The following is a 22,778-nucleotide window of genomic DNA, read 5'->3' as shown; positions in this document are numbered from 1 at the left end:
AGACCTTTATTAGTCTGGCCAGACGGCACTCCCGGAGCCAGGTGGCTCAGAGAGGCAACTGCTCAGGGGCTGAGGTACTTTTTATAAGGTTTTTCTAAACAAAGAGTCAGGGAATTCACAGAACAAGACTGCAAACACATTGCTTATCTTATGCAGGAAATGTTCTAGGGTCACCTTTTGTCAAACCATTTGCCCTTGGGCGGGCTGTTAACCAAGGTAGCAATTAGCATATGAAGAAGCACAGTCTGGTCTATTAGCATGGAGTCACTTTAGCCTATTCAAGTCTTACAGGAGCAGGTTTCTGCTGGTCATCGCTGTGGCTGGGGTGGCGGTGAATATCTGAAGGCAGATCCGACAGGCCCCTCCCCAGCTAACACCATTCAAATATTGACAGATTTTGTGCCTCCTCAGCACTGAGCTACATTCTCCACTCTTTTTTATTTTTTATGTTTGAGACAGGATCTCAGTATGTTGCTTTGTTGCCCAGGCTGAACTAGGAATCCTCCTGCCTCAGCTCCCCAGAGTTCTGGGGTTAAGGCCCCCCCTCTCCTTTCCTTTTCTATTCTTTTCTCACACTGTCCTTTCTTCCTTCCCTCTGTCTCTTCTTCCTTCCCCTTTTCCTTCTCTCCTTTTCTTCCTTTTTCATGCAGGAAGTTTATTGGAGGGGGATTCTCTGGCTCAACATCTCTGCGGAAGTGAAGGAAGTAAGACTGGGTAGAGCAAGTAGGAACTGATGTGGTTTCCACAGAGGTTGTGAGCCAGTCCTGAGAGCTCAAGCTGAGATGGCTCTGCAGAGAGCCCTATTGAGGCAAGCTGGCTACACCTAGGAGATGTGATGGGAATATATGACGAGAGTTTAAATCTTTAAAACATTTTTGCAGTATAAGACACACAGCCATGAATCTGTAAGACCTAAGTCTCACTTTCACTCCACGGAGTGTGAACAGCCGAAAAGGCCTCCACGATGCTGGGTCCTAAAACCCAGCGAGGCTCTGGGAGCTCGACGGAGGAACTGAGAAACCCAGGAAGGAACAGACCAGGCTAGATGGTAAACAGACCTTTATTAGTCTGGACGGACTGCACTCCCTGAGCTAGGTAGCTGAGAGAGGCAACTGCTGGGGGTCTGAGGTCCTTTTTATAGGGTTTTTCTAAACAAAGAAGTTTAAACATAGGTCAGGGCATTCACAGAACTACCAGACACCAAACACATTGCTTATCTCATGCAGGAAATGTTCTGTGGTCACCTTTTGTCATACCATTTGCCCCTGGGTGGGCTGTTAGCCCAGTTAGCAATTAGCATATGAAGAAGCACAGTCTCTGGCCTATTAGCATGGCATCACTTTAGTTTATTCAAATCTTACAAATCCTTCCCTCAAATCCTCCCCCTTGCTTTGAACACTTATCTCGTGGTGTGGGACTGCATAACTTTGTAATCTTAAGTAAATTCCCAGTCTCAACTGTGATTAATGTAAATTAACAAGTGAAAGTTTAGTAGTTCTGGGTAAATAGATAAAGATTGCTTCACTCCTTGTCTGCCCAGAAGGAATGTTTTGAAAACCTTGGGACATTCTGTAAGCATCTTGAGTATAGACCCCCACCCTGCCAATCCCTTTATAAAAAGGACCTCAGCCCCTGACCTGGCACCTCTTGGAGCTACCTGGCTCGGGGAGTGCCATCTGGCCAGACTAATTAAGGTCTGTTTTCCAACTAGTCCAGTGTGTTCCTTCCTGGATGATTCTCGCTGCTCGTCAAGCTCCTGGAGCAATCGCTGAGCTATTGGTGAAAGGGTGTTCGCGTGCCCTTTCGGGTGCCCCTTCCCAATTAGGTCACTCACGCACCGAGAGGTCCGGCAGGAGATCTTTATTGTAGGGAGGTGAGCAGGAGGCGGGAAGGCAGAGAGAGAGAGAGAGGAGGAAGAAGAAGCAGAAGGAGAGAGAAGAACAAAGAAAGGAAGGTCCTTTTATCAGTTTTGGGGTGGGCTATGGCTTATTTATGAGGAGTGAGCTACTTTTAACCTATCACAGGCCAGATTGCTTTTATGGGCCCAGTCCTGCAGACACAGGTTTCAACTTTCCTGGACCACTGTGGCCTTGGAGGGGAGGGAAACCAGAGATAAGGGCATGAGGTCATTTTAGGAGCCAAGAGGTACCAGGAGAATGCAGCCTGTGAGGCGGCGTCACAGCATACTTTAACATGATCAATTCCCTAACAATTGGTCCCAGCATCATGGAGGCCCTTTTGGCTGTTCACAGCTCCCAGAAGTAAGGCCCTGGGTCTTGTGTCTGGAGCCCTCGTTGGGCTATAGGACTCAACATCGTGGAGTCCTTTCAGCTGTTCATGCTCTGCGGAGTGGTGGTACGACCTGGAGCAATCTCTGAGCTATAGGTCCCAGCATCATGGAGGCCCTTTCAGCTGTTCAAGCTCCTCGGAGTGGAAGTAAGGCCCTAGGCCTTACAATGGCTGTTGCCACTTTCCAAAGCAGTTCTAGAGTCCTGTCCTCTCTCATGAGTGTCTTTACAAGGTGTGATAAAAAATATGGTGAATGCTGCTGCCAGTGCCATCCAACAGAAAGGTGGGCTCCTATGAGCATGAGGGTGTGCTCATCCACCTCATCCACTGGATCTGGCACTGTGCCGTTTCTGGCTCTTCCTCAAAGTTGAAATGACCACGAAAGGGAAACATTTTGAATCCATTCAGGACATCGAGGCAGCCATGACAGCATAACTAAAGACAGGAAAAAGGAATTCCGAACTGCTGCAAGAAGTGGCAAGAACAATGGAATAATTAATTGTGTTCTAAATGGATTTTTTTTAAGAGTAGGAAAAATTTATTGAGGGCAAGAAAACTTCTAGGACAGAAAGAGGACCGGAAAGTGGGTTGCCCACCCACCCTTCTCAAAGATGTTTTATACAGCAAAGCCATTTGTGAGGCGGGTACAAAGTGGGACAAAACTATAAGTCCCAGTGGAAAATTACAAGGTGGGCATGAGGTGGGGCAAAACCATGGCCAACCAATCGTTGTGCCCAGATTGCTATATCTCCAAAGACCACCAAGGAGTCGAGTCCGATGCAATCACATGAGGAATTTATTGCAAGCTTGAGCCTGGACCCCCAGTCCTCACCGACACAGCGGTTCCATACTGAGAGCCCCAAACCCGATTTTAAACAGGCTGTTTATCAGCAAAGGAAGCAGAACTAGGGGCTTTCTAGGCAGGTCAGTGCCTGATTGGTTAACATTGGGCAAAGGCAGATGTGTTTCTATTCTATTGGCCAGGGTCAGATGTCCCTCCCTGCAGATTAACGGAGAAGGACACCTGGTTACAGTTTACAAGTACTGTCGTGGGTTTTTCCAAGAACTGGGTCAAAAAGGGCACTCTGAGGCTTTTCCAGTAACTGGGTGGTGGCCTAATCACAAAATGGAGTCACTTTTTTAAAATGGAGTCAATTTGGTCTCCACACAATAAGATTACAAATACAGCTACCCAAGTAATATTGATTAAATGGGGGTCAAATTGGGGAGCAAGTCACGTAGCAAGCATACAAGGATTTTCTGCAAGAGTGGGGGTCAGGGATATTTCCCAGAAAGGCTGAGTTTAGACCTTGCCCCCCAACCCAGGTGATTGATACCTATTTAGAATATAAATCACTGCTATTTATCCCCAGGGGAAGCTCAAGGGTGTAGTAGTTTCTCTCCTTGTAATTCTGGCCTTCAGTGACTGTGTATTGCATGTCCTCCGCATTGGCTCCTGGAGGTGTTGGCTCCTTGAGGGCAGTCCTGTCTAACTGCCTACAAAATATCTAATTAACTTACCTATCTGCAATATCCCCCCTCTGAAGAAGTACCCCTAACTGCTGTGAGGGGGCAAAGGGCAAAGACAGCTCTGGCTACTTCCTGCTGAAGAGGGTCTTAGTTGTGATCAGCAGTTAGAGTTACTCTACAGAGGTTCTATCTAAAGGCCTTTGGTAGGTGCCAGGCATTGTCCTCTTGGTAGCTGCATAGCTTTTAAGTCTGCAAGAGACAAAGCCAAAGAAACAGTTAAGAATGCATGGGCCAAATTGTAAAGCATTACTATGAATATAGCCGACAAGGGTTTCCACTGGGAACTAGTGACAGCCTCCCACAGAGGATAAGGAGAAGGTCCAGGGGACTTCAGAATCCAACATAGAAGTCGTATTGTATAGTTTAGCAGTTATGAGCTGTTTATAAGTTCGATCTGGTGGATCCCAGTAAAATAAGTCTAGCACATTTGTCATTGGTTCCATTTGTATCACTGGAGTTTGGCAGCCTCTAGGAAAGAATAAACAAAATTTTTAAGAGATTAGAGCATGAAAAATCTAAGCATGACCACACTAGAATGGAAGGGTGGGTTGGGGAGAAAGTCACACTTAGATATTGAAATAGTGAGTTATCCTAATCTGTTAGTTTTTAGAATCTGTCATTGATAAAGGTTATCTATAAGTCTGATACTCTGTCATAAATCTCTCTAGTTTTAGCTGTGAGATAAGAAACAATTTGAAGAACAAAGGTTGCTGTGGGACCTGAATGAGCTAAAGTGACCCCATGCTAATAGGCCAGAGACTGTGCTTCTTCATATGCTAATTGATAATTTTGTTAACAGCCCGCCCAGGGACTAATGGTATGATAAAATGTGACCATAAAACATTTCCTGCATAAGATAAGCAGTGTGTTTGGAATCCTATCTCCCAGGTAGTTCTGTGAATGCCCTGACCTATGTTTGAACTTTTTTGTTTAGAAAAACCCTATATATAAAAAGGACCTCAGCCCCTGAGCAGTTGCCTCTCTTGAGCTACTTGGCTCCTGGAGTGCCATCTGGCCAGACTAATAAAGGTCTTCTTATTGGTGTGCTCCTCTCCTGGTGATTCTTTCGTCCCTCAAGCTCCTGGAGCCTCGCTGAGCTATAAGTCCCAGCATCATGGAGGCCCTTTTGGCTGTTCACGGCTCCCGGAAGTAAGGCCCTGGGTCTTGCATCCGGAACCCTCCTTGGGCTATAGGACTCGGCATCGTGGAGGCCTTTTGGCTGTTCATGCTCCACAGAGTGCAAGTGAGACTTTAGGTCTTATATTGTTGAGAAATATAAAACTCTAGCTGAGCTCTTACAGATTTTACCATAGTTATTTCCTAATGATCCATAACTCTGGTCAGCTACTGGTCGGGCTGGAAACTGCCAGGAGGTGTTAGTGACTAGAGCTTCTTTTTATATGTAACTTTATTACTATGGCATTATTTTATAGTCTTTTGGTGATTCTTTCCTATTGAGTGTTTAAGACCAAGTTAAAATGAGACCTGTGTCAATCTACATGAACCTCTTGCTATCTGTCAAGGTCAGTTAAGTCTCTTCAGGCATTATTTTGGAACCATGCCTACAGCCTCTCAGCTCCTCTGTCAGTGTCAGTGGTCAGGATGGGTCATGGCCTTGTATGACCACGTTGCTTTCAATGAAAGCATGGGAGACTTTTCCCTCATGGTGACCCTTCCTTTGGCACATGGTACATTTGTCCTCTGGTGCCCTGCAGTCTCCCTGCTCAGGAACTAGAGTGACTTGCCAAAGATATAGGATCCTGTAGGAAAGGTTCCTTTGTGTCCTGGATCTTGTAGACCTTGAGGGGCCAGGGCCAAAATATTGGCTGTCCTCATAGCACAGTTACCTTTCTAGTTTTGGTCTCCAAACTGTAGTTGTTGAACACCCAGAAGAGAAGATCAGTGACATCAGTAGCACAGTAGGAGCAGTGAGCTTAATAATCTTGTCTGGATATTAAGCACTTGGAAGTATAAAGCACAATTAGAGAGGCTGTTTTTTCTTATCAACCATGGTTGCTCTAGTAGTTGAATTCCTGAAGAATGTTAACCAGACAATAGTTATATATTATAAAGCACACAACTTAAAAATTAAGACACTTTTAAAACAAAAGCTGAAACAAAGGCCAGAATTTATGAAACAAAAACCAAAATCTATGAAACAAATGTCAAGAGCCTATGAAACAAAGGTTATAATCTATGAAGCAAAACGTCCAAAGTTAGAACCTATGAAAGAAAGCTCTTACCTCCATCCAGTAATCATGGTGGAAGAGCTCCAAAATGATATAGGGGGAAGAGATGTGACTCCCAAACCTGCTCAATATCCAAAGCGCAAGTTCATGTTCTCTAAAATCGAAGAATGAATTCTAGGAACAACTGAGGTTAAGAGTAGGAAAAAATCAGGGCCGGTTATTTAGCTCAGTGGTTTGTTGGCCTGCCTTGCAAGCACAAGGACCGGAGTTCAATCCTCTATACCAAAAAAAAAAAAAAAAAAAAAAAAAAAAAAGAGAGAGAGAGAGTAGGAAAAATTCATTGAGGGAAAGAAAGCTTCTAAGAGAAACAGAAGGGGGACCAGAAAGTAATTTGCCCCTGAGCAGGAATATTTTGAGGAGGATTCATGATGATGTGTCTTTTAGTGCCTCAAATCACCATCTCCCCATGTACATGTGAGCAAGGGTCTTTTACAGTAAGGAATAGATGGGAGGGAACAGAGAGACAGTGCAGATCTTCACACTTGCTTTCTCACCTTCAGCCATCTTCAGCACTTTGTCCCTTTCTTGTGGAGAGCAAACTGGTCTCCAGCTTCCTGGGGCAGGAATCTGCATATTCTGTCACTTCCTCTGGGCTGAGGAGAGGAGGGGGAGTTGGTTATATGTTCAGCAGGAGGAAGTTTGGAGAAATATCTCTACAAGGAAAAAAATCTAATGTTTAAAGTTCTGTATTTCAGTGAGGATTATACTTATAGTAGTAAAAATCATACTGAAAGTGTACTGGTACACACCTGGCATGATGGGGAAGGGACTAGGGATGCTCTGTTCAATAAGTTCATATAGTTTCAGTTTTGCAAGGTAAAGTATTCTGCACCCAGTTTAAAAAATCTAGAGTTCTGGGGATAGACAGCTGTGATAGTAACATATTTTAAGTGTGTTTAATACCACTGCACTGCATACATAAAAATGGTTCAAATGTTATTCATGTTGTGTGTATTTTCCCACAATAAAAATGGAATAAATCTGTGTGTTTTATTTATTTTATAATTTAACCATTCTCGCCATTTTAAAATTGCATTTTCTTTTCTATTTCAGTACTCCCGTCTTTATAAGGAAAAGCAAAACTTCTCACAGACATGAGTGATTCTCTGGTGTGGCTGCTCTAGAAAGCAACAGTGAGACTTTTGTTCTTCATTACAGGATTGAGAAAGAAATAAATAAGCAATAAAAGCACAGACAAGTTCTTATTACCAGCTAATCTTAGGCATGGTGTGACATTCATTTTAAGCATATGAACAGCCATAATCAGAAGCAACTTCTTTTTTTCTCCCACTTTATCCTTATTTTGGTCATTTATAAGGAAGTGTCTCACTGTCTGCTACTGGGGGTTCCTTCTCTGTTCCCTCCCCCTTGAGTACATTTACCATCTCTCAAATCTCTCACTTTTCTTGTGCTCCCTAGTCAACCATACATGAGACTGAACACCTACTTCACGTCTGATTGTGTTAAAACCCTCTCTTCCCCCACACTTTTTTCTGACAGTGGCATCAGTATGAAGTTTAGAAGTCAGTCAGTGTAGATCTGTGTGAGGTGAGTGCTCAACTTTTTTGACTGATTGAAGTTTGGAGACCAGGATCTACATATGAAAATTTTCTCCCAGGGAAGGACCCTTGCTTTCTCCATTGATTTTACTCTCCCTTGGCTTTATATGTTTTGATTTTTTTTTGTTTTGTTTTGGTACTAGGGATTGAACTCAGGTCCTTGCGCTTGCAAGGCAGGCGGTAGAACCACTGAGCTAAATCCCCAGCCCTCCCTTGGCTTTATAGAAACAATGTTAATAGGTAAAATCTGGCTGGAGATGATGTTGAGAAGCATAAATAAGGAAGAGAGGCTCTTGATGGCACATAGATAGCAGCAGAACTGCTATCTATGTAAATGATATAGGAGAAAATATAACTCCCAACCTGCTAGATGTCAGATATGCTGAGTTTGTGTCCCCTGAATCAAAGAATGAATTCCAAAGAACACAGGAGATTAAGAGTAAGAAAACTTTTTTGGGGAATGGAAATAGCTCCTGAGAGACAGGAGGGATCTCAGAAGTGGGTTGCCACCAAGGGCCTTAGTCAAAGATAATTTATACAACAAAGTTACAATGTGGGTGTAACATGGGTCAAACGACAATTTAAAGGCTTACAAGTGTTAGCTGCTTAGCTACTATCGAGCCAATAAGGAAGTGGGTCACATAGCAAGGGTACATGGAAAGAACAAAGGCATTTTGGGGAAGGGATGGGTTCGGATGCTCTGGTTACACACCTGGGAGACTGACATCTAGCTGGACTTCCTGGACCAGGTGATACTGATTATACTATAATCGTGGTCTTCCTCAGATGTGCTCCAGGCACAATTTTAATGTCTTTTTTTTTTGCTGACTTCATTGATAGCTCAATCCCTTTTTGATTGTACATTAATTTCTAACGTAGTTGCCTGTAATACAAAGATGACCAGCACATGAAAACCTGTGAGTGGAAATAGTCACCTTCAACCAGGTGGTTATTTCTACCAATTCACCTGGAGCCAGTGTCCCTTCTTCATTAGGATCACATTGATCCTTTTGGTTGCTCAACCTAGTTTGGGATCCAGGACATGATGGGGCACAAGGAAATCCCCTAAAGAGGATACAGGGACCTCAACTCAGCCTGCTGAGTAAATTCTCAACTCGCATCATGGATAAAGAATTTCAGGATGGGGGCCGGGGATTTAGCTCAGTGGTTCCGCCTCCTGCCTCACAAGCGCAAGGTTCTGAGTTCGATTCCCCAGTACCAAAAAAATAAAAAAATAATTTCACAATGCATCAGTGTGAGGCACAGAAAGCCGCCTTAGACCAAGTTAGAAAGTCAGAGAGAATAGGAAAAGACTCTAGTTTGAGTAGTTGGAGGGGCATGCTCAGATGCAGGGGACAGACTGGCCTGCTGCAAAAGAACAAAGCCAGCTTTTTAAGGATTAGCTGAGGTGGGCCAGAGTATAGTCATTCATTGTCTCAGTCTGGCTTCCTTAGCTCTGGAGGAACCCTTATAGGCTAGAGTAATGAGGGAGACTCAGTTCCCAGGTGGTCATTATCCTTGCCCAGGAAGGGGCTGCCTCCATTCCCATCACAGAGGGGAACTAATCTCATCATGGGTTGTCTGCTAGGCTCTATTTTTCCTAGAACCCGAGTGGATTACAGACTTAAACCAATGGTAGGAGGCTTCTAGGCATTGCTCCACAGGTCTGGAGCTGATTGGCAACTGGATGTCCCTATAAATTCTGAAGACTGCATTAGTTACTCTATCTCAGTGTCCACTGTCTTGCAATCAGATGAAATAGGCTAGGTAAATTTAGGGCCAATACACTTTGTTTTGCCAACTTCTTAAATGATTAATATTTCTAATGCAGAGCTAAAAAGGGATCTGATCCAGAGTTTTAAGGCAATAAGAGAGAAAAATTTGAGTTTCCCCTGTCTCCTTTTTTTTTGTACTGGGGATTGAACTCAGGTCCTTGTGCTTGCAAGGCAGGCCACCGAACCACTGAGCTAAATCCCCAGCCCCCTGTCTCCTCTTTACCTACATTTTCTTCCTCTATCCTGCTCAGTGACAGACTAACTTACTGGATAAGGAAAGAGGAAAAATTGGGAACCAGCTTTCCCCCAAAAGGATTGATAAATGATGCAAAGAACAGCATTTGGGGGCCATTTATATAATTAGGTATATTAATGCCTGATTCAGTTACTGATCTGTGAATAAATGGGTAATTAAGAATATCACACTGGGGATTTAGCTCAGTGGTTCTGCTGCTTGCCTCACAAATTCAATCCCCAGTACCAAAAAAAAAAGTCACACTGGAGATGAGAATGAGCACTAATGTGTAACTGACTGAATTTCAGCTCCTGCCATCACTTGTATCCTAATATACAAAGTCTATATTGAAAGTAATTTTCGCTGTGGTATTCTTGGTACCCCTAAGAAGGGCGGTATAATTTTAGGCACGTATTGACACAATTTTCACACAAGATACTTAGATGAAAGTTGTAATCTGTTTTAGAGATTACATTAAAGAATTTAGTAGTAATTGCTTTGGCAGAGGATTTTTGGGGGGAGATCATGTGGTGTTTGGGTATAGATTTTATGATTTATCTCATGGCACCTAATGTATCAGTTGACTTGTGAAAACTATTTTTGTTTGATGGATATTAAGGATTCATATATACCTTCCAGTTTGCACTGTAAACAGTCGAGGAGAGTGGGGTGAAAGCATTCCTTTATGCTGGTTTTTAAAGTGGGTTCAAAGAAATGCCCACCAAAATAAATAACGTTTTCTTTTCTCTACACAGATTTCCTCCTGAAATACCAAGATCTTTTCCATTCAACTCCTCAGTCATGTACAAAAAGACTGTGTTTGTAGAGTTCACAGATGACCTTTTCAACATTGCCAAGCCCAGGCCACCCTGGATGGGTAAGGAAAACAATTTTGAGTGCTAATTATGACACTAGTTATCTTATTTCCTAGCAAGGATTTTCCAGTCTTAGGGACTGTGGTTTGAGAGGGCAGCTGCCAAACAAAATGTTCCTTTGGCCATGTTTCCCTCACTGCCACCTACAGGGAAATACACTAACCACACTTTCATCTCTGCTTGATGCCTAGAGGTTTCCATTCTATCTTTAATCCCAAAGTGATCCTATCCAGTTTCTCCTTTTTTTTTCCTTTTTTTCACTAATTTTTTTCCCTCATTGAGTTTATTGTTACATTTTAGGTATACAGTACAGTTACATTCATCATTGGGATCTTGTACCTTTACATGACAGGTCTTGGTTCTCATTTTTTCCCCTTGTCCCTGCCCTCCCTTCTCCAGTTTCATAGCTTTAAAACATTATTTTTATACAAATAACTCCCAAATTTGTATCTTTTATTTAGACCCTAACTGCTTACCACCAATTAAATGCCAAAGAAGCATGTAACAAGATGTTAAGATGAAATATTTGCTAGATTACTTTTTCCTTTTTTTTCTTCTTTCCCCCTTCCTCCCTTCCTTCCTTTTTCTTTCTTTCTTTTTCTTTTTCTTTTTTGTTCTTTTGAGACAGGGTCTCACTGTGTAATTCACACTGCTCTGGAACTCACTGTGTACACAGGCTGGTCTCAAACTCTCAGTGATCCTCCTGTCTCAGCCTCTGGAGTGCTGGGACTACAGGCGTGCACCACCACGCCTGGCTTTCTTTCTTTTTTTTGTGGTGCTGGTGATCAAACCCAGGGCTTTCTTCATGGTAGGCATCCACTCCCAGCCCCTTTCCTAGAATTGTTGCTGAGAATTATAGGTGACAAGTATCTCCATTTTCTTTTCTTCTTTAAAAGTTACTTTTAATTGAAAAACTATATGCATACATAATTTTTAGAAATATGAAATACACGATGAAAAATTTTAAGTGTGCCTACCACTTCAACCTTCCCCTTCTACAAAAATAATCATTACCTGTAATTTTTTGTTTGTTTGTTTGGTTGGTTTTTTTTTGAGACAGGGTCTCACTATGTAGTTGAGACTGACCTGGAACTCACTATGTAGCCCAGGCTGGTCTCAAACTCACAGCAATCCTCCTGCCTCAGCCTCCCAAGTGCTGGGATTACAGGCGAGCACCACCTCGCCCGGCTATTTTAGCTTTCGTTTCATTTGACAGTATATTGTTCCTCATTAATTTCTTTGGTATCTTTATGAATCTTTTCCTTTTGTATCTCCATTTCAGCAATTTAATTTCTACAGATCATAAATGTAATATTGAGAAACATGATTCTTTTTTCTAAATATTTCATTTTCCAAGGTAAGAAATTCAATGGCTATGTTTTTCTCTCCCTCAAAGGCATCCTTTCCCTTTTCCACTATTTTAACTCTGTTTAACTTCTCTTCTCTGTGTTCATTTAGTGTTTCAACTCTTCAACACAGGACTTTAATAGGTTCACTTAGTTGTCCACAACCAGTTTTATCTTCTGAATATTCAAGCATACCCTCATCATGTTCAGTCTGGCTTTTTGGTTTCATTATAGCTATTTGTTCAACTTCGCCCTGCAATATTAAAAATCTGGAGTCTGTGGCGGCTGGCTGGACTTCCCGCATGGTCGGACGGCAGCTCTGATTCCGGGTCGCTTCTGGCAGGGTCTGGGGGTGGTGTCCTCTTCTCTTTGCGCTGGGCTGTGGAAGGCTGGGTGCCTTTATGGGACATGGTAGCTGCAGAACAGTCCACTCAGACCACGGCTGGAAATGGCTGTCAAGTACCTGCATTTTCTAAAGAGAAATACCAGCCCGTTTATTCAGGACTTTTTCAGGCTGTGGTCAAAACCCAGTTCTGCAACCTTTGGCCATGATTTACCTTCAGCCTGTATAAAAGAAGCGTAGGAACTTATGAAAAAGTTTATATTTGAAGACTCTTTGAAAAGCATCTTTGACATGTCCCCTATCCCATGGGAAAAAGGAAGGCTCTCCCTCATGTCACACCGTGACAAGGGAGGCTTCAGGAGAACCACTGGAAGAGTCAACCTAGGATCTCTGAAACTTGCAAAACACAGGCAAGGTCAGAAGTTGATGGCATAGAATGGAGGGTGGAATAAGGTGGAGTCTGACTACACTGACACTGTCAGGGGTGAAGCCAGCAAGGTCATGGGATGAGACTTGTTAGAGAGGTCTTCCTGCAGAGGCTCCATGACCCCAAAAGAAAAGGTCTACGTGGGCTATGCAGACAAAACAAAAACTAACAAAAGACATACAAAGTGACCATCTAAAAAGAGCATACCCCTTGCTAAGGACGGGTTTATATTGAAGGTGGGGAGAAGGTCTCCAAGTAACTCATAAGTTTTATAAGAAAGAGTCAGAATTTGGGCATGTGCTACACCAGGGGATACTAATACCACATTACAGTTGTTGCTCCCAAGAAAAACCGTACGTATCACCATGCCTGTCCCACTCCCACCCTCTTTCCGTGTACTCCTACCTTATAGTGTCTAGAGGCAGTTAAGGTCAATTGGGGAGGGAAGATTAGGAGAAGAAATTGAGAAAGCAATCAAGCTCCCAACAAAACTACTTTTACCCACTGCAGTTCTCAGAGCCTGCTAGAATTTAGCTGGAGAAGAAAGGGAATTTTGAGTTACAGAGGACATCAAAAGTTGGACATTAGACTGGACTGGACTTGTTAGTGTCTTAAGAGGTTGCTGTTTGATACTTGAAGGTTACTAACAAAGATTTGTGATCCATCAAAGAGTAAGAAAGGAAAATTCTACGTAATTCAGTTAAAAACAGCGGTCTAAAAAATAAAGCTATTTCATCTCACTGAATCTAGTTCATTCAATAAGTGACTTGTAAGCATCTTATACTCAAAGTATCCACAAATCTTAATTCTTAATTTCCCTCTTGATTTTCTGTATCACAGGCTAATTAACTGCCCAGTTTCAAAAACAAAAATTAAAGGAATCATCCTTGTTTTTTCTTTCTCCTGTCTCCTACATCCAGTCTGAAAGGGAACAGTGACACTCAACAACTAGGCCACACACACTGAAAGGTCCGATTGGAGATTTTATTCAAGGAGTGGGAGTAGAGAGAGAGAGAAGAGAGAGAGAGAGACAGCAGAGAGAGAGAGGAGGAAGAGAGATCAGACAGAGAGAGAGAGAGAGAGAGAGAGAGAGAGAAGGAAGAAGAAGATAACAAAGAAAGGAACGTCCTTTTATTAGTTTTGGGCTGGGCTATTGTTTACTTATGAGGTGTAGGCTACTTTTAACCTCTCACAAGCCAGGTTGCCTGTTATGGGTTCAGTCCTGCAGAAGCAGTTTTTAACTTCTCTGGACTGCTGTGGCCTTGGGGAGAGGGAAACTAAAGATAAGAACATGAGGTCATTTTAAGAGCCAAGAAGCACCAGGAAAATGCAGCCTGTGATGGCGGCGTCACAAAATACTTTAACGTGATCAGTTCCCTAACACAGTCCATCACCAGTAAGTCCTGTTGACTGCTACTCCCAAACAAGTCTCAAGATGTCCTTCTTTACTTCTTATAAAATCAAAAGTTGTATAAGTTCTTGTGGCCTACCAGGGCTTCCATGTATGCTCTCTGCCACTGTAACATTATTTTCTGTTGCTCCTCTGTCCATTCACTTCGTTCCAGCTACATCATTCCATTATGCCGAGCTTATTCCTGACTCGGAACTTTCACATTGGTTTTATCTGCTTTTAATGCTCTTCCACTAGATCTTAGCAAATATTACTTGTTTTTCATTAATAAGATCCATGTTCAAATGCTACCTCCTCAGAGAGGATCTTCTTGACCACTACATTCAAAGGATACTCTACCTCTTGCTTTATAGTTTTGTAGCACACTACCATCTTTTATAGTGGTCATAATGACTTGAAAGTTTCTTTTTTACTTCTTTACATGCTTAATGTTTCTTGAATGTGATCTCCATGATATCTGGTACCTATGACAGTTCTTAGAGTAGGAACCCAAATATGAGTTGAATTACTGATGCACTGAATGAATTACCAGAAGGTAATTCTCTGGAACAACCATGAGGCTGAGCTGGCAGCAAGAATAACTACTTTTTATCAATAATCATAGAGGAACACTTCTCCGCTGTGACTTTGACCCTCACTTTTATAATAGGTTTTCTGGAGTACCAGCCTTCAAGTGATTCTTGAGGGACATCTTATTCTTGCAGGTCTGCTGGGTCCTACCATCTGGGCGGAGGTGTATGACACAGTGGTCATTACACTTAAGAACATGGCTTCTCATCCTGTCAGTCTTCATGCTGTCGGAGTATCTTACTGGAAAGCATCTGAGGGTAAGTCAAGTTCACTCTTATTGACCTGTCCTCCTGGGGATAGAAAGGTGAGATGCATGTGCTTGGAGGTGGTGGCTGTCTTAGCCCAGTTTAAGTCACAATAACAAAATACCTGAGAATGGATGTTTTATAAAGGAGATATGCTTGTTTCGCTCACAGTTCTGAAGGTCCAAGACTATGGTACCAGCATTAGCTTTTGGGGAGAGCTTCATGGCAGATAGCATCACATGTTGTGGAGGGAAAGAGAGAAAGACAGGGATGGAGAGAGGGAGGGAGAAAAAGAGGAGGAACTTGATTTTTTAACAGTCTGCTTTCATGATAACAAATCCAGTTCTATGATACCCAGCCCATTCCCTCAGTATGAACATTAACTATTTCCAAAGGTGGTGCTCCTGTGACCCAATTACCCCTCCCACAAGGCCCTATACTATAATTAGGGCCTGTGTAAGTGGTTTGGTCCCCAGCCTGGGAGGTGGTGGAATTTTAAGAGGTAGGGCCCAATGGGAAGAAGTTGGGTCACTGGAGCATGTGCCCTCAAAGGGGATATTAGAACCCACCCTGGGTATGACAGTCATGTTTTGTCAAGTTGATTGTCTTGAGAGCCATCTACTAGATTAGTAAAGCATACTTCTCGATGTCTCTGGGTAGCTAATGGAGGCAAGGCCTTGGGGTCTCTCTTTGGCCCCGGCCCCTATGTCTCTGGTATTGTTCCCATTCTTGGCTTCTTTTTTTTGAGACAGGGTCTCACTGTGTAGTCGAGACTGACCTGGAACTCACTATGTAGCCCAGGCTGGTCTCGAACTCACAGTGATCGTCCTGCCTCAGCCTCCTGAGTGCTGGGATTACAAGCGTGAGCCACCAGGCCCAGCTTTTTTCCCATTCTCTGCTTCTTGGCTGCTTTGAACTAAGCAGCCTTGCTGAGCCAGGCCCTTCCATCATGGTGTTCCTGCTTTGGAGCCAGCTAACCATAGTCTGAATCCCTTGAAACCATGAGTCAAAACAAACCCTTCTCTCTTTAAATTGTCTAGGCAGGGTGTGGTAGCACACGCCTATAATCCCCAGTACTTGGGAGGCTGAGGCAGGAGGATCGCTATGAGTTCGAGACCAGCCTGGGCTACATAGTGAGTTCCAGGTCAGTCTCAACTACATAGTGAGACCCTGTCTCAAAAACAAAACAATACAAAACAAAAAAAGGAATGGAAAATATATCAAGCATCCGCAAGTACAGTCCTCTATAATCAGGTCCTGAGAAAGGCAGATTTGGGCTACTGCAGGACCCCCACAGTGACAGGATGTATACAGATCCTTACTTATTCGAAGCCTCCAGCATTCATGTCCCTGCCTGTCAGTCCTGTTATGTGCAGAGGTGACCTGATCAGCCCCGCTCACTTCGGTTATCTACCTTCATTCCCAGAGAGAATGCCTTAGGCAAGCGAGGGACCTCCTCAGTACTCTCTTGAAAAGATCTCCATAGATTTCCAAATCTTCAAAATCTGTTTTACCTGGGTCGCACAGACCTCTTTGATACAAATGAACATGACCTGGAGATTGATGTGCCTGACCTAGAGGAAAAAATAAGTTTCCATAGCTAATATAGAAGCTGACAGAGAACAGAGACAGTATTGGGGTTGGCACTCACATAGATGTTGTTAGGCTGGGGTTGAGGAGAGGATCAGGGAACAAAAGAAGAAAAAGAAATGATGGTACTCATTCTTTCTAAGTGTGTGGGTTCCATCTCCAAAGATTCCCCAAACCAGAGAACTCAGTAAACAGGAACAAGTATAAGCAGCTTGATTGGCCACTGGTTACAAACATGGCTGGCCTAAATCTTTGCCTAGCATACCAGTCAGAGAAGAATAAAGAGCCAAGATTAGCCTCTGAGCTTTACCCCAGATGATGCCGTCAGCATGTAAACAAAACATTTGTTATCATTCAAAAGTGAAAATTCCTTCAAATATTTTGAGGCCCTAACTGAACATCATGTCTGTCTCTCAAAGTCACTAGACTATAAATATCTCAAGATAGGAACAATGCCTGACTTGTGTATGGTCATTTTCCTCACACCTAAAATGTAGATGCTCAGTATAAGAACCAGGATATAGCAGTCACCAGCCTCTTTTTCTAAAATTGTGTAGTATGTCCCTCACCCTTTAGAATCTTCTAAGTGTGCTTCAAACATTATCTGTCATTTTTCTTCTTGTGCTTCCTTGGTCACAGCTGATCCTTCCTTCCTTCCATCCTTTTTTGTGCTGGGGATCAAACTTAGGACCTCACACTTCCCCTGCAGGCACTGTGCCACTGAGCTACATCCCTGGCCTTTTAATTTTTCTTAATGTGTCTACTAGAAAATCTCAGATTGCACATGTGCTCACATTATATTTCTGTTAAACAGCACTCATCTGTATGCTTCCAGTAGAATGGCATATAGCTTATACTGAAGCTTCTGCTCCTGACCCAGTGGCTCATTTCAGGTCTGGCTAGCCAAGTTCTTTCATCCAAGGAAAACTAGGTTCAACCCTTTCTTAGCGAGGAAGAGTCGCAAAGTTTCTGGAGTGAGTCATTTCCACTGGCTTCCACTGAGGGCAGGAAAAGGTTGTGGAAGAAGTCAGTTCCTATGACTGCATGGGACAAACATGGTATACTATCAAGGAGCACAACTTATTATGGAATATGACCTCCTTCTTGAGTGTGGCCTGGTCAAGAGGTTCATTTAGATACCTAGTTCAAGACAATTTCATGAAGTTGGGAACATTGTCCTTTTAGTTGAAGCTCTGAAGTTGAAGTAGGTCCCCTGTGGAGCCAGGCCAAGGACCTAAATCTCCCACCTTATCTGTCTTCCTATACCTAGAAAACTTTCAATGGAGGATCAAGTCTCATGGTATGAAGATGACATGGAATTCTCTCCTTCTTCCTTATTTTCTGATTTCCCATGCATTCCCTCCCTCACTCCCTGATTCATAATATGGATGCTTCCTTGTGATGAGAGCCACCTAACAGAAGAACAAGGTGATTTGATTACAACAAATCAGTTTGACCAGAGTTCCCACTGCAGCTGCCTTCTCCTTAACCTTCCCAGTGCAGGAAAGGATTAAGGGAGGCGCCAGAGTTAACTATAACACTGTCTAGGTAGCTTATATAAATAAAGACGATTTAAGTAAGTCATGAACACATTATTCAACACCATATAGCCTAATTGTAGTTGCATGCTGACTAAATTCTCATTTTGAAATGGGAAGGCCTTTGATTTTCTGGCTTTTTCTCAGGAGATCAGATCAAACCCTTGTGTTATCTGGTGGCTTGCTTCTAAACTCTGGCTTGCCAAATAAATGTTACCAGGTTTGGGATTGCTCGTCTTTCCTTCTGGAGTTGAATTCCAGGTTCTTCTCATCTCGAACAAAGAATTTGAATGAAATGAGCAAACAGTAGTGACAAAGTTTATTCAAGAAAATGAGAGTGAAGAGTGGGAGAGAAACTGGCTCTGCACAGAGAGTTTGGGCTGAGTAAAGAGATAAAGAAGGTGAGAGCAGAGATTAATGTATACGCTGCATGGGCTATCATGGAAAGTTACAATAGCACCGGCTATTTTTTTTTTTTCCCAGACAGGGTCTCACTATGTGTGTTCAGGCTGGCCTCAAACTCACTATGTAACTCTCAGGCTGGCCTTGAACTTGTGGCAATCTTTCTGCTTCTGCTTCCTAAGTGCTGGGACTACAGGCGTGCACCACCATGCCCAACTTTGCCTTCCTTTTGTTGTACCAAGCCATCAAGTACACCAAGTACCGGGACACAGATAAGACTGAAAGAAGTTTATTTCACACGTGCGGACTCCACTCTCTAAGAGAAGTGAAGCCCTGTTATACGATTGTGCATAGGTTTTATAGGGTTTACAGCCATGGCCTCATTCAGTTGGTTACATTTCATTTACAGATATACAAATCATGGTCACAAGACAGTTAACTTGCAACCCAGATGTAACCGTTCTTTGCTGTTGGGGAGTTTACCTTGAAGATTCGCCTAGCTATATATCTTAGCCCACAGGAAGGGGGTGTTCAGGTTCAGGAAAGCAAATGCTAACAATGGTTCTTTCAATTAGACACTCACGATCAGGTGGCTCCAGTCTCATCGGAGCTCAAGACCTTGATGTGCCCTGGTATCTCAGGGTGAGACCAATGTCTCATTCAGCAATTAGTGCCTATTAGTTCTGAGCTAAACAAAACAAACTGCTGTTAGAGACAGCAGAAGCCATTCTACATTGTAATACTTTATAGGTTTTTGTTATTTTCAAAAGTTCTCCCTATTATTCCTCCCTTTGCTTTTGGAGTATCTCCTTACCCCTTGTTATGTTCATGCCAATTTTCATTATTCCACATAGTTAGCAACTGATAATGTTGGGCAGCAGCTACTTTCTAATGTATGAGTTTTGATCTCCATTTTTCCATGCAGGGACCAAACATGAGGACAAGCAATATAACAATAACTGGTCCTTGAAGGTGCTAACCCAAGCTTTCCATCCTGACAAGGCCAAAATTGAATGTTATGTCCTCGGTACCTGTTGTTTGATAAGGGGAGGGGTGCACAGCAGTCTCTGGGGTCATTAGCCAGCCAACAAGGAGTCACTTTATTCAGCTTTTTTTTTTTTTTTTTTTTTTTTTTTAGTGCTTTTTTTTTTGTTTGTTTTTTTTTTTTTTTTTTTTTTTGGTACCGGAGATTGAACTCAGGACGTTGTGCTTGCGAGGCAGGCGGTGGAACCACTGAGCTAAAATCCCGGCCCTCAAGGAGTCTCTTTAGCTCAGTCAGGTCTCACATCTTTCATAGTGCCCAAATCTCGAAGAAACCCCTAAGAACACGTACATCTGGTTCCTGAGAGGCGGTTCTGGGATCCCGCGCCTCAGGCTGATGTCAGGTCTAGGTCATCCTATTGAAAACTTGCTCGTGTTCTCGCTGGAAGTCCAGTTTGGGAACTGTTTGGCATGTGTGTCCAGGATCTTGTAGTTGACAGGTTATGCCTACTTCCCCAGCCAGCTTTTGCCACGTCCCGCTCTCCTATCTCACTAGGTCACAGGAAGGTGACAGCAAGGGGCAGGCAGCATAGAGGAGACCAGGGCTCCCACAATCTTGCAGTTGAGGGCTGAACAGAGAGCCTGGGAAAGTCTGGGAAAGTAGGTCAAACAATAGTACAGTTTACTAGAGTTGGCTTGGGAGACAAAAATGATAGGCTTGCTAATCTATAAAGATAGAAAGCACATCAGTGATTGCCTGGTGAAGACTGGGATGGGATGTGAGCTGAAAAGGGTTATAAGAGACTTCTGTTTTACTGATTATATTCTCAACTTGTAGCTGAGCCAGGTAAAGGACGAGAATTCAATATCTCTTGAATACATGAGTGAATGTTTCTACAATGTATTATAATTATACCTTTATATTTCTTTGTCCCTCACCAAACATAGTGTTGTCTCTAGGGAAAAACCAAGTTTTTAAAAAAATGTTTTTAAAAAACTCTGAATCTTATAGCTGCCTGACCCTCACAGTTCCTGTCAAAGAGTGTGACGAAGTACACATCAAATGTTGTTGAATTAACCTGAAGTAGACAGAAATATACAAGGATGGAGACATTGTGATTGGTAAACAAAATCTGGGGTTCTCAGCAAAGCCTAGTTTTCACTACTTCTGCTAGGATTAGTGGTCTCAGGTTCCTCTGGACTGTATGAGGCTACTCCCCATTTGCAGCTTCTGTCTGTTAATCTTTCAAATTAAGTTTCAGAACGTATTCTTCTAATTTTCAAAATTTTTTTTCGTTTATGTATAATAATTGTATATCTTTTTTTGGCAGTACTATTGGACTCAGGGTCTTTATACTGAGCTATACCCTCAGCCCTTGTTTTACATTTTTATGTTAAGACTGAGTCTCGTTAAGTCGACAAGTTGCCCACGATGGGTTACAACTCATGCATGATCTTCCTGCCTCGGTCACCCAGAGTGCTGAGTTTACAGGCATGCGCCACTCTGCCCAACTATATTTGTATATCTTTTTGGTGTACAGTGTAATGTTTTGGTACATTTATACATTGCTTATTTATTTATTTATGAGACAGTTTTTGTTGAGTAGCTAAAGTTCCCAGAATAGGCTCAATCTTGTAATCCTTCTGCCTCAGCCCTTTCAGAGTGCTCTGTGTTGTTTTGTTTTGTTTTTTTCTTCTTTCTTTGAGACAGGGTCTCACTATGTAGTTGAGAATGACCTGGAACTCACTATGTAACCCAGGCTGGTCTCTAACTCACAGCAATCCTCCTGCCTCAGCCTCCCGAATGCTGGGATTACAGGCGTGGGCCACCATGCCCTGCACTACATTGTGTTTTTTGTTTGTTTGTTTGTTTGTTTTGTTTTTTGTTTTTTGAGACAGGGTCTCCCTATGAAGTTGAGACTGACCTGGAACTCACTATGTAGCCCAGGCTGGTCTTGAACTCACAGCAATCCTCCTGCCTCAGCCTCCTGAGTGCTGGGATTACAGGTGTTGTGTTTTGTTTTGGTTTTTTTGGTACTGGGGATCAAACTCAGGACCTTATGCTTACAAGGCAGGTGCTGTAACCACTGGGCGAAATTCCCAGCCCTACATTGTGTTTTTTAAAATTAAATGTATTTGTTTAATTTTAAAGTACATAAAAGATGAAAATTGTACATCAACAGGGTAACAGATGATACATGTATACATTATATTAAATTAGGCAAAAAATGTGTCTCCTCAAACGTCATGAAAACTTTCAAAATTCTGAAAATCTTTGTTATGTAGAATCCATTGGTAACAGTAAGCTCATGTTTCTCTGAGTAGACAATAGGCATAGAAAGCACAGTTTTATCTTTCCCTTCCCCTTCCCCTTCCTACCTCGTCTCCCTCTCCCTCTACTCCTTCTTTCTTCCTTCTTCTTATCGAACTCAGGACCTTGTGCTTGAGAGGTAGGCGTAACACCACTGAGCTAAATCCCCAGCCCTGTCCCTTCTTTTTTTTAGGAGCTGAATATGATGATCAGACCAGCCAAAGGGAGAAAGAAGATGATAAAATCTTCCCTGGTGAGAGCCATACTTACATCTGGCAGGTCTCAACAGAGAATGGTCCAATGACCTCTGACCCACAATGTCTCACCTACTCATATTTTTCTCATGTGGATCTGGTGAAAGATCTGAATTCAGGACTCATTGGAGCTCTGCTGGTATGTAAAGAAGGTATGTATAAGAAAGTGTGGGATTGAGATGAAATAAGTATAAGCAGCTAGATTTATTAATAACAATGTTCTTTCTCTGAAAGAGGTTTTGTTGCTTTTTTTTTTTTTCCTGCTAACATCATGCCCATGGAAAGGAGAAAAGTCCAATCCTTGGGAGGAAATTTATATCCTGGGTAACCCCACTGAACTCTAAATTGAGCTCAAGAATAGTCAAGATTTGGAATAGATGTCTGTTTTCAAGACACTGCTATTTTACACTTCAAATCTGTGGTCTGTCTCAGCTGTGATTTCCATTATCCTTTGCCTTTTGAGAAGTTTGAACTATGCTCCTTGAAAGCTTCATGGAGGTAAAAACATCCAAGTTTATGAATGCTGGCATGTAGACTGGCTAATGTGTTATTTGTAAGCCAAAACTGTATAAAAACCTTAGGAAAGTAGTCATTTGTAACTTGTTATCCTAAAAATAATCTTAATTTTACTTAAATCTGTTTTAAATTTATAGATTAACAGCATAAACTAAATTGAGAAGTAAATTTTGATTTTAACCCTATTTTTGTGGTAGAGTCAGCTTTACTGCAACATTTTTGTTCCAGTTGTCCATTGTGAATAACCCCACTATTTAGTGGCTAAAAACGCAGTACTTCGTTATGTCTTTGGGTTTTTTTTTTTTTTTTTTTTTTTTTTTTTTTTGTAAAGT

The 22,778-nt window shown here is 42.4% G+C and overlaps 1 protein-coding gene across 5 annotated transcripts in view; it reads left to right on the top strand.

Moving 5' to 3' along the window:
* Positions 1-22,778, top strand: part of F8 (coagulation factor VIII) — a 161,949-nt gene that overhangs the window by 12,155 nt on the left and 127,016 nt on the right. For all 5 annotated transcript variants that reach the window (XM_033760153.1, XM_010625186.2, XM_033760154.1 and 2 more), the window contains 3 exons: positions 10,393-10,514; positions 14,744-14,866; positions 21,870-22,082. In XM_033760153.1, coding sequence (XP_033616044.1) covers positions 10,393-10,514; positions 14,744-14,866; positions 21,870-22,082 — 458 coding nt within the window. The remainder of the gene's footprint in view (positions 1-10,392; positions 10,515-14,743; positions 14,867-21,869; positions 22,083-22,778) is intronic.

The sequence above is a fragment of the Fukomys damarensis genome, unplaced genomic scaffold, assembly GCF_012274545.1.
Source record: "Fukomys damarensis isolate Sample0158 unplaced genomic scaffold, DMR_v1.0_HiC HiC_scaffold_39, whole genome shotgun sequence".
NCBI lineage: Eukaryota > Metazoa > Chordata > Mammalia > Rodentia > Bathyergidae > Fukomys > Fukomys damarensis.
Note: the sequence above shows the minus strand (reverse complement) of the source record. Positions and strands in the feature narration are given on the sequence as shown.